Source organism: Polypterus senegalus, chromosome 1, assembly GCF_016835505.1.
Source record: "Polypterus senegalus isolate Bchr_013 chromosome 1, ASM1683550v1, whole genome shotgun sequence".
Classification (NCBI taxonomy): Eukaryota; Metazoa; Chordata; class Cladistia; order Polypteriformes; family Polypteridae; genus Polypterus; species Polypterus senegalus.
In genome coordinates this window covers 61,336,131-61,348,352 of record NC_053154.1, presented here as the reverse complement: position 1 = coordinate 61,348,352, position 12,222 = coordinate 61,336,131, and the positions used below count along the sequence as shown (strand labels likewise).

At 45.7% G+C, this 12,222-nt stretch overlaps 1 protein-coding gene across 1 annotated transcript in view; it reads left to right on the top strand.

Annotated features, from left to right (window-relative positions):
* cstf3 (cleavage stimulation factor, 3' pre-RNA, subunit 3) overlaps positions 1–818 on the top strand; it is a 124,732-nt gene extending 123,914 nt beyond the window's left edge. The window contains exon 21 of the mRNA XM_039749742.1: positions 97–818. Coding sequence (XP_039605676.1) covers positions 97–299 — 203 coding nt within the window. The 3' untranslated portion in view covers positions 300–818. The remainder of the gene's footprint in view (positions 1–96) is intronic.
* The last annotated feature ends 11,404 nt before the right edge of the window (positions 819–12,222 follow it).

The following is a 12,222-nucleotide window of genomic DNA, read 5'->3' as shown; positions in this document are numbered from 1 at the left end:
AGTTTGTGTCTGTTTTCCCCTAAGGCTTTTCTCGATTTGTTGTATTCTGTTCAGTTTACAGTTTGTTTTTTTTTTTTATCTCTGTGTCCCTCTTAGCTGTCGATGCAGCGGTGGAGCTCATAACAGGTAGGCAGCCTGAACTCGTGGCAGAAGGCAACGGCCCCGTAGAAAACAACACCATTGTTAACAAAGCCTTGAAGAGGCCCAGTGCCGACTCTGACGAGGAAGAAGAGAAGGGGGCCACGGCGCCTCCTGTCCATGACATCTACAGAGCGCGCCAACAAAAGCGGATTCGATGAACAGCTGCTGAGATCAGTCCCTGGCAAAGACTGTGTATGGAACATTTGAGAACGTCCTCTTCAATGGTGTGCTAAAAGGACAGTAGAGACCGTGGAGGTAAAAAGGAAAAATGAAATTAAAATGCTGTGCCTGTTACTAAGAGGAAAAATGACAAAAGGACCAGACGTGTGTCTTATGTAAGAATGTACGCTCTGATTGCTCTGTCGAGCACCTAAACGGTTTTTAATGAAAAGCAAAAAAAAAAAAAAAACAAACAAACCAGAAATGAAAAGAACACAAACTCCGCTTTGTTCTTGTCTGCTGTTTGATGCAGCCAGTCTTGTGTTTTTGTTTCATCCGTTTTATTTTGAAAACTGGGTGGCTTATACTGTATAGTTTTTAATGACATTCTTCGAATCACTTTGAGCTTCTGAGTTTGCCACGTCGACATTCTTTGTGTATGGCAACGTTGAGTAATTCTGTTTTGTAGAAAGTCAAAGGAGTACAAATGACTCCTGAAAATAAAGACAAAAACCCCACACGGCTGCTGATATGTTGTATTAATACGCTGCTGGTGCTCACATGGCTTATTGTAAGACATGCAAATAATTCAAAATTAAAGACATCAACACGGCCGTTTCCGGAAAGCACTTTGGAGTTTCATTCTGGATGTTGTCGGGATGACCAGTGGGCTCTGCTTGACACCACTGCTGCAGGCCACACAGAGGATTCAAATTTGCTACTTATTTTGGGTATTCTGGTTGTCCTCCTTGTACATGCACACTTTATTGATTTATTTACTTTTATTTAATTCTAAAGACATTTCATGTATGTCATCGGGCCAAAGAAAGTGGAACCTGGCCAACCTCCTGTTGACTCTGGGCCTGGTAAAGTAGACCCCAGAGATCACATTGTGAGTGACCACATGATGACCGCCAGGCCCACACGAGTTGCTGCATGCACAGGTATAAACCACTCTTTCCAGTAGTCATGTGAAAAAGTAAGTGCACCCCATGTCGACTTTATCATCGGATTTGAACAGACGCTCATGCAGGCAGTGCCTGCCGTTAATAAACAACACATCAGATGTACTTGCTGTATTCATTCTTATAATCTAAACTAACAAAAGTGTACGTTTATCATGTAGTAAAAGTAAATACACCCGCACATTTATCACCACTTCAAATTCATAAAATTAGAATCAGGTGTTCCAAGGATTAGAATCTTCTCGTGAATTTAAACCACAGATATCTTGGGTCTGATGTTCTCTTTGCTATTGAAGTGTGTGGTCTCATCAGGCCGACATCACAAGAGCTGTTTAAGGCCCTCAGAAAGAAGTTTGTGGATGTCTGAGTCTGGCAAGGGATTTAAAAATTATTTGAAACTCATCTACAACTGGCATAGATTTGAAATGACTGCTAATTTGTCCACAACTTGCTGACCCAGCAAATTCAGCCCAATATCTCACTGTTCAACACTAAAAGAAATCTCCAAGAACCCTAAAATTTCATTGCATGATCCACAGGTAACTCTTGAAAATGTTGGAGCAGATTGCACAAATTTGACCTGCATGCGAGGTGTGACAGGAAAAAGTCTTTGGTGTCCAGAAAGAACATTAGAGCAACACTACAGTTTGTCGTTGAACATCTGGGCAAAGTCCAGGCCTTCTGTAACAATGCGCTCTTGATAGATGAATCAAATATAGAGTTGTTTGGCCACAGTAACAGCAGACATGTTTGATGCAAACCAAAGCTGGCACGTCAGGAGAAGAAACTCATAGCAACTGTGAAGCGTGGTGGTGAAAATGTTATAGTTTGGTGGTGTTTTGATGCTGGCAGGCATTGAGCCTACTATGAATTCTGCATCCTATTTGAGGCCGTCTGTCCGAAAGGTGAACCAGAAATGGACCATTCAGCACAATCGTGATCTGAAGCGCGCTAGCAAATCTACTGAGAAAATGGAGGGTTATGGACTGGTGAAGTCAAAGCACTCATTAGAAACCCTTGAAAATCTGGTGGGGAGGCACAGGCAGGGCTTGCAAGAAGACCCATAATCATGTTGCAGCTGAAGAGAGTTTCCGTGGAGGAATGGTTAAGAAATGTCACCAAGCTGATGTTGGTGGAGGCCCAAGTAGGCTCTGCTTTGCTAGGCTTTTAGTGGCACAAATGGCCTGTTGAGACAGCAGACTTCACAGGGATGCAGAAATGCAGCTGCACCAGGAGAAGGCGGTCTTTCAAGAAGGGAACGTCAGCTCCGACACTCTCGTACCAGAGAGACTTCACGCTTCTTCTAATGCCACCACAGAGGGCACAGCTAAGAGCCTAACAGTGAGCTGAGGAATGCGGCATTACAGCCCAGACAAAGGACCCCTCGAGAAGAGTCCTGCACTCCAACGCCACAACAGCTCCACACACCATCAGAATTCATCCTGGAAGACTTTGTATTGTTGTGACGGCTCCCAGTTGCTCTTGGGACCCCCGTGAGCCCACCACCAGCTGTAACATAACCAGGATGAGCCTGGCAGAGGAGGACAAACGCAGGGCAAGGGGTAGGTGAAATAGTGCCAGTGCTTTTATTAAAGCAATCAAAATCCATAATAAATAAAAAGTCCAATAAAAATGTAATGAAAGTTCAATAAACAGAGACCTCCTTCAAACGAAGTTCAAAACACAGGCACGAAATTAAACTGTCCCTTACGATTCTGAGCCTGAGGGGGCCTGACTGCAGTTTGAGTGACTGTGCCCCCTGGTAGCTTACAGCAAGAGACGCGGCAGAACAGACTGAAGTGGGCAGAGCTCAACGTGACTTACCTCTGCCATGGCGGCGGCTGCTTCCGTACCTCCTAGTGTTCTAGAAAAGCTGAAACAGCCTGGCAGTGCATTAGCAAAAGGAGGGATTTTAATTGGATTGATTGACAGTCGTGAATTGGTTATTTAATTACCAGTTTTGCTCTCTGCAATGCCAGGGCAGAATTTGGTTATTTAAGGCTCCCACTTGATTTATTTTAATCTTTCCCTCTTTGACAAGGTGGGATTCTTTCCAGTATTCAGACTTAATACACAGGTGACTTCCCACAAGTTTTAAGAAACAGAATAATTTCATAAACACAAGGATAACAGAAATCTGATAACGGCATACATACACGTCAGGGGGCTGGAGGTGCATGAGAGAGAATGGAGTAGCAGAGAAGTGGGTGATGACACAATGTTGTGTGCGCCAGAACAGAAGACGCAGAGAGGAAGTTGAAGGGATAGAGGAGGGCTTTGGAAGACAGAGATTGGTTGGGAGGAGGATCCAATAGCGTGAGGTGACACCCATCACATGATGAGCCACCTGGATTGGGACCAGAGTGCAGCAGGTGACACCTCGGTAGACAGAGAACTGAAGATAAATAGGAAGAAGACGACGAGAGAATACATGAGGTTTAATGATGATCTGCGTTCAGATGCTAGCCTGCAGGGAGAGCCACTGAAAAGAGTGGACAGATGGGAATATCAAGGAAATGTCTGAGATGGACAACTAAATGCAGAGATGAATCATAGAGTGCAGTGTGGATGGAACAACTGGAAGAAGAAATGAGGGGCGTGATTGTGTGAGCGAAGGTTAAAGGTGCAGGCGTAAGAGCAGCAATGAGGTATGGAGCTGAGCTGTGGACAGTGAAGGAGGAGAAGTTAGAGGAGACAAATGCGAAGGTTAAGATGGATGTGGAATTGCAGAAAAGGACAGAATAAGAAATGAGACAATCGGAGGTATAAGAAGAGTGGAAGAGATTTCTAAGTACAGGAAAGAAGGTTGAAGAAGCACAGACACGGGAAGAGGAGAGACAAGGAATGTGTGGGGAGTGGAAGTCCAGGGGAAGACAAAAACGAGGGAGGCCAAAGTGGAGGTGGATGGATAAAGTAAAAGGAGAGCTGAAGGAAAAGGGTCTGACTGGGGAGGAGGCGCAGGACCGAGTTGGAAGAGAGGGGGTGATCAAGCAGATGGACCCACCGGAGCAGCGGGACAAGATGAAGAAGATGACCACATGCAGTATGTGTATTGACACAGAAGAGGCCGCCGTGCTAATTTAACGAGCATGATGGCCGCTGCTGGCTGGAGGACGTTTCTTGCGTAGAAGTACATTCTCTCTCTGCGCCATGGTCCTTTGTTTTTGGTGATGCTGCCATCCTGCGCTTGCCGTTTTTTATTGTGTATTTAATCCCCCTGCCTTACTGTGTCTGGCACAAGAGTGTTGGTGATGAAGTTCCCTTCATGAAGTGACGGCTGCTTCTCAGACTGGGCTCAGTTGCTGACACGGAGGTTGGCAGGGCACAGTGGGTCTCGGCTACCAGGATGCCAGAAAGTAGAGATGGTCAGTGTTGAGGTTTCGCAGAATGAACAGGAATGAGCGCAGCTCGAGGTCCCCTCCACTGCCTGGGCACAGACAACTTAAAATGACATTTAAATGACGTTTCCGCAGTGCCATGCCAGCTTTAACCCCTTTCACTTCTTAAACTGCTTACTAAATGAACCTGTCACGAGAGCGATGGCACAGTGGCACAGTTGTGGGTTTGGGTTTGGATTTTGTTTCACTAAAGTGATGATGTGACAGAGCCCTGTGGGCCAGCTGCCACTGGTACCTTTACTGCCTGGCACATTGGCACACATTTAACAGTGAGATGGTAAACAAGCAGTTTTAAAGACGATGATCACATAAACAGAAAATAATTCTAGTAAGTGGAGGCCAAAAAAAAAAAACCCAGTAATCTGCCTTAATAGCAGAACTGTACACCAATGATGAACCCTTATCACGTCTTAGGAAAACCGTGATGCCACAATGGCAGCAGCTACTTGGGGCGCCACTGCTGCTGTCCGCACACTTCTACCTTCCTGATGGACACAAGCTTGTGCAGAAAGAGAAATTGGGGCTGGTGGCAGCTCAGCTCTGGACCTCCGAGCCCCCATTTCAATAGCACGACACACCAGAGTGCCAGCCGTGTCGACGGCCAAACTGTTTATGTCCAAGTCATGTTAAAGACACTGGATACGAGCCACGACCCCGAGGGTGGGATATATGGCTCAGGAGGAGGGGACGGCAGAGTAATAGGGGACTTAAATCACACAAACGTAGCTGGGAGAAGCCAACAGCTGGAATGTGGAAGAAAAGGAGCTGAAAGACGCAGAGGTGAGGACACCAAGATTGGCCAAACACCATCTCGTCTGATAATCGCGACATCTCAGCTCAAAACTACAACTCCAGAAATGTAGGGGAAAAAATAGAAACTGCTCCAAAAAATTAAAGGAACCCTCTTAATGAGAGTTTAGCATCAAGTCGATGAAACGTCTGGACTATCCATCTGGTCAGTTAAGGAGCAGAGGGGTTGTTACTCAGTTTCAGTTGCTTTGGTGCACTAGAGGGGCAACAATGAGACGACCCCCAAAACAGGAATGAATGGTTTAACAGGTAAGGGAGGCCACTGATATTTTTCCCTCCTCATCTTTTCTGTTTTTTTTTTCCACTACTTTTGCATTTGTCTACGGTCAGAGTCACTACTGGCAGCATGTGGCAATACCTGGACCCTACAGAGTTTGGGGGCACAGGCAGTCCAATGTCTCCAGGATGGCACATCAATACGTGCCATTGCCAGAAGGTTTGCTGCGTCTCCCAGCACAGTTTCAAGGGCATGGAGGAGATACCAGGAGACAGTCAGCCACTCTAGGGGAGCTGGACAGGGCCGTAGAAGGTCCTTAACCCATCAGCAGCACTGGTATCTGCTCCTTTGTGCAAGGAGGAACATGAGAAGCACTGCCAGAGCCTACAAAATGACCTCCAGCAGACCACTGGTGTGAATGTCTCTGATGAAACAATCAGAAACAGACTTCATGAAGGTGGCCTGATGTCTTCTAGTGGGCTCTGTGCTTAATGCCTGGCACTGTGGAGCTCGATTGGCATTTGCCATAGAATACCAGAATTGCCAGGTCCACCACTGGCCCCCTGTGCTTTTCACAGATGAGAGCAGGTTCATCCTGAGCATGTGACAGGGTCTGGAGAAGCCATGGAGAACCTTATGCTGCCTGTAACATCGTTCAGCATCACCGGTTTGGTGGTGGGTCAGTGATGGTCTGGACAGGCATATCCATGGAGGGACACACAGACCTCTACAGGGTAGACAACAGCACCTTGACTGCCATTAGGTATCGGGATGACATCTTTGGACCTGTTGTCAGCCCCTATGCTGGTGCAGTGGGTTCTGGGTTCCTCCTGGTGTACGACAGTGCCCGGCCTCAAGTGTCTTGGATGATGAAGGAATTGATACCATTGACTGGCCTTCACACTCGCCTGACCTAAGTCCACTAGAGCACCTCTAGGACATTATGTTTTGATCCATCTGAATCCACCAGGTTGCACCTCAGACTGTCCAGGAGCTCAGTGATACCCTGGTCCAGATCTGGGAGAAGATCCCCCAATATGGCCCTTTCCATCGTCTCATTAGGAGCATGCATACAAGCACGTGGGGGCCATACAAACTACTGAGTATGCTTTGGAGTTGCTACAATGAAATTTCGGCAACATGGACTATCCTGCCGCATCATTTTTTCACTTTGATTTCCGGGGTGTCTTTGAATTCAGCTGTCTGTAGGTTGATCATTTTCATTTCCATTAAACAATGTGGCATCCTTTCATTACCAACACATTACCATATCAGTTGATAGCAGTAGAGATATCCAGCAGGATTTTTTCCCCCATTGAGATCTGATGTGTATTCCTTTAGTTTTTTTCCATGTATACATACACACTCTTATCTCTCGATCTATCTGACAAATAAATGCATTGTAGCGATGGGGTAGCCCAGACCCAGCCTGCTCTTCCTCCCTCATGCCAAAGATGTATGTGTCTGGCTAAGTGGCCCACCATGTGTTGTGTGTGTGTTAGACCAGAGCCTGATGGGGGCTTCGTCCTGTCTTGCCAGTGCCGCTAGGATGAGCTCCATCAGGGGTGTTAAGCTAAAGGGGTGGCTGAATGGCCCAGGATGTGTTCCCAGGCTGGCCGTCTGTGCTTTAGCTTAACGCTGACAAATCCTCAGCTTCTTAAATGGTAAAGTTGCACTTGACTGAGAAGGGTCAATCTGCGATTCAGGAGCTCGACTGAACAGCCAATCGCATTGCACATTAGAGTCACGTGGTTTACTCCAATCAGTCCTGTGTTCGATGAGCCTCACTGTGATGACAGGGGGTTTGTAGCATTCCTTCCCTTTTTTGGCTGACACCTTTATCCAACTTACATTTATGATTTCTTTGGTTTCATTTCTTTTGATTTTTCCAATCAGTGCACAGGCAGGCCAAGCTCAGGGTCTCACAGTGTCAGTAGTGGGATTTGAACCCCCAACCTCGGAGTTTGAAGTCCAAAGCCTTCCCCACTACACCACACTGCCTGCTCCACTTTTGTTGCATATCTTAAATGCACAATCGGGGGTCCCGGGCTCTGAGGGGGTGCCTAGAATGCTGGACTGATGGTGCATTGACATGCAAATGAGGCTGGAAAAGGGGCCTGCATGGAGGAATCAGAACAGCAAAAAGATGAGGATGAAAAACGAGAACAAAGGAATGGAGGTTAACACTGAAGAAGGGCGGGATGCTGAGGAGTGGAGGCAGGTGGGAGAGAGTGAGTGACTGAGCCGCAGGCCTGCACTCGAGAACTTGGCGCTCCTTAGAGCTACGCAGGGGCCGAGGGAGACATGATTGGGAGTCTGACCCCGGGCCGGAGGCATCTCATCAGCTTGTCCCATCCGGGCCATTGCAGCAGGAGGTGACGGCAGACTTCAGGAAGAGGCATTGGGGCTTGTGACTGTTTCACAAGAAGAATCTGCCTGGGATTTTAACCTCATTTTCTTTATTGATTTGAGCCGTCATCTTTTTATCCATTACTCAACCCGCTATATCCTAACTACAGGGTCATGGGGGTCTGCCGGAGCCAATCCCAGCCAACACAGGGCCCAAGGCAGGAAACAAACCCCGGGCAGGGCACACACACACCAGGGACAATTTAGGATGGCCAATGCACCTAACCGGCATGTCTTTGGACTGTGGGAGGAAACCCACGCGGACACGGGGAGAACATGCAAACTCCACACAGGTCTCCTAACTGCAAGGCAGCAGTGCTACCTCTGTGCCACCATGCCACCCATCTTTTTATTGGTTTAGTTATTTATTGACTATTTTGGGATGCAATGCACTTCCAAACACTGCTTGCTTGTCTGTTGTTTTAAAATAAAAGAACTCCTTTGCACCAACTCTTTGCTGACGTTGTGCATCCTCACTTGCCCGGCTCCTCCTCGCTTATGTCATCAACATTTCCAGGTTCACCCACCCGGACTGTCCCACTCCCACAACTCTAGTGTAAGGACATTGTCTGAGAAGAAAGCGAGAGGTACGCCTTGAAAGGCGGGTGTTGAGGACGACACAAATGACCAGGCGTATTGCAGAACATCACTGACGTGTAACACAAAGGATGGTAATCATCATCATCATCATCATCACTCTACAATGGACCGGCGCTCTGGAGGTCTGCAGCTCCACACGAAGTCGCTTGCTTTCCCACCATGCCGGTCAGCTTTGCCAGGCTCGTTTCCCTGTGCTGTTCTTTCTTATTCTATTTGAAGTGTAATATCATGATGGCGGCACACTGTCAGTGCAAAGGGGGAAAAGGGAAGCACACAAAAAGGACCTAAAGGCAGACCAACAAGATGGTGGAAGAGCATCTGCATCTAAGGAGGCAACATCCGAGGCTGCAGTCTGATAAGCTGTGTTAACATCTCTAAAGGTCCAATACATGTGTTCATGAGGTTCAAGTGGCTTGGATTCAAAAAGCCAAAGCAAGCACCGCTATCGGCAAGACAGCCCTGCATGCAGACAAGCTCTCCTCATGCAAGTCAAGTCGCCCATTTGGGTCGTGTATGCCAAGTACACAGACAGGAATGCTAGATGGAGCACCAGTTCAGACAAACTCCAAATGCCCAATTCTGTCATCCCACCAGCAGGTCCACCAACCAACACCAAGCCAGACCTTCAATGTCCGCACACTCGTCAGCAGGATGGCTATGTTTATGTCATCAGACCACTAAGGCCTTAAAAAAACAGCAGAAAGGCTCCTTCACCATGCCGTCATGAATGGCAGGATTTGACCTGAACTTGTCAAGAAACGGACGAGGTTAGCAAACGCTGGCTTGAGTGGGCTACGTGGGGGGGACGATGGAGTACAGCAAAACAGCCAACATTCTGCACCTCAAAATCAAGACGCCCTCAAGGTCCGCGATATGCATAAAGGATATGTACACCACCGGCGGCCCCTAGTAGAGCCGACATTGTGTCCTTCAAAAGTACATTCCAAGATGGCAGGACAATCTATTCCAGACTCCAGCACTTTACCAAACTTTTTGTAGTGAACGTTTAAAGTGTACGATGCCCTCCATATTCTTAAAGAGCTCTAAGCTTACACCCTGAGATACTGAGGCCTCTCTCACTAGAAGGGATGTCTGGGAGCATAAAAGGTTGGCTTTCATGGAAGGAAAACCCTGATCTAGAAGAACAAAGTGAAAGGCTAAGCACTTAATAAAAATGTCAAAGTATGGACGTCCAGAGCAGGGAACTGCGTCGCCTGAACTGGAGTGTAGTCAAGTCCGTTCCGGCAGTTCTTCGAGAATTTCAAAAATAGTTTAATCTACATCGGAGTCTAAACGGGCTGCCAACATTGTAATTTCTTCCGATAAATCTTCAATTCTCTCTGAAATACGTAATATCTTCGGCAGAATCCATTTCATCGGCGGTAGTAAGCATTTTTCTAATTAATTCTTGTGCTATCGATTCACCAATCAGTAACTAGAGGGCGTGTTAGAGCCCACCCTCTCAACTTTGACGAGTGAAAGTGACAGTTTTATTTCACGTCGTATTTCATGACGGTTTGCAGGAATGTTATGGACAAAATGAAATAAATGAATAAGCAACAAAAAGCATATTTCGTGACACATTTATTTATTTAGGCTCTCATTTCATGACATATTTATTTTTTTATGTTCACATTTCACAGTACTTTTATTTATTTGCGCATTTATTTATTTAATTTTGTCCAAAATATTCCTCCATAATAAAGGAGCCGGCGCAGGACGGCAAAATAAAACAAAATGAAAGAGATACCAAAGTTAATGGATGGAGAAAGAGCCAACGCAAAACTGAAGGAAGAAGGTGTATGGGAATGTGAGCCCTGGGGGAGAAGCGTGTGGCCGGTGCTCGAGGGGGCTGGGGGTTGCTCTTGCTGAACATGGGAGCAGTGAGTCCCCCATAAGGCCGGAGATGGAAGCAGAAGTCAAGGGAGTGGAGGCGCAGTGGCATCCTGTGGAACGCCAGGGGATGGGCAGCGGGGGCACAAGCAGGTCTGAAGGTTGTCTGTGTCTGTTGGTTGACATCTCTCCCTGCTGCAAGATCTGAGTAGGGTAAGCCAGAGAAGGGAAGGGATGCACAAGGGGTTCACAGATTTTAAAGGACAGCTTCCTGAAAGTATTTTAATTTCGTTTTATGGAATAATTATTGACTGGCTTTAATATCCACATTTACACTGTTCTATGGATTATTTACTTAAAGATGACGATTGCACTGCACTGGTGGACACTGTTTTGGCACTATGTCACTTATGCACCTACCCCTTGGCTGGATGTTGGCGTCCTCATTTGCCTGGCTCATCTCGGTAACGCTATCGGCGGTTGCAGGTTCAAGAGGCTCCCAAATGGCAAGTGGGGGCAGGGAGCCAAACTGCACCATCACAAGTAAACACGTCAAAAAGGCTGTCGACCCCCCGTACTGTCGTATTCCTTGAAAAGGTGGAGGACAACAAACCAGGAGAATCGAGAGAGAAAACCCAACAGTTGGGCTTACCGGTGGCTGCCTATCCAAGAACGAACTCTGCGTGGCCGGTAAGGCTCTCTCTGTAAGACACATCACACAAATACCAAGGTTAACAATAATTTTATTTATTAATGAGCATTACATGTATTGTTGCAGAGCGCAGCATTAACAAAGCAGTGTTTGAATAAATTTCAACCTTTAAATATTTAAAATTGAAGCTACTAGAGGATATGTGCACAAAGATTTATCGACATGCAACGTTTCCTGGTAATTCCTGTTTTAGTCGTGCCAGTTCCTGCTACTGATCTATACAGTATGTTGACGAGTCAAAAGTCCAATTGACGAGGCCTAGAATCTGACTTGCAGGCCTTTGTAATTGCATATGAACCTTTCACAAATTAATTTCACTAGGAAGAATTCTAATTTAAATTACATTGTTAGGCATGCTGTAATGTAACTGAATTGTGAGAATATAATTAGGATTAGTCAAAGAAACAACCTGACATTTTGGTTTATGTTGTAAAAGTTTTCTAAATGACTTCTATGGGAATTCAATATATTTATATTTTAACTTGTTAAAATGACCTTTTATATCTTTCTTTACATCTGTAACACTAAAGACACTGAAAAGTCAACTGGACTAGTCCCGAAATTGGAACTGGAGATATGGCAATTTAAACTCTAATTAGCCAGACGTCTGTAATTAGAATTTGGATTAGTAAAAAATATTATATTCATCAAAAGTATGAACTGGCAAGAATGAACAGGAATTTGTGTTAAAATATCTTGGTACACACATCTATAAGAATTACAGGAATCTGAAACTCATTACTGACCAGTAAGAGGACAAATATGAAACATCTAAAACGTACTTTGTGAAGTATACAAGTGTAGGACCTTCCCTTGAGCTTCTAAAGAGTCTGAGATATCTGTAGTTATATTTCTGTTTTAGACATTCAAAACATAATTTAGACTGATGCTGCTAGTATTTAAAGAAACAAATACCTTAACTACAGTTTAACTTAATGGATAAAATTAATCACACTAAAAAAAAAAGAAAAAAAAAAA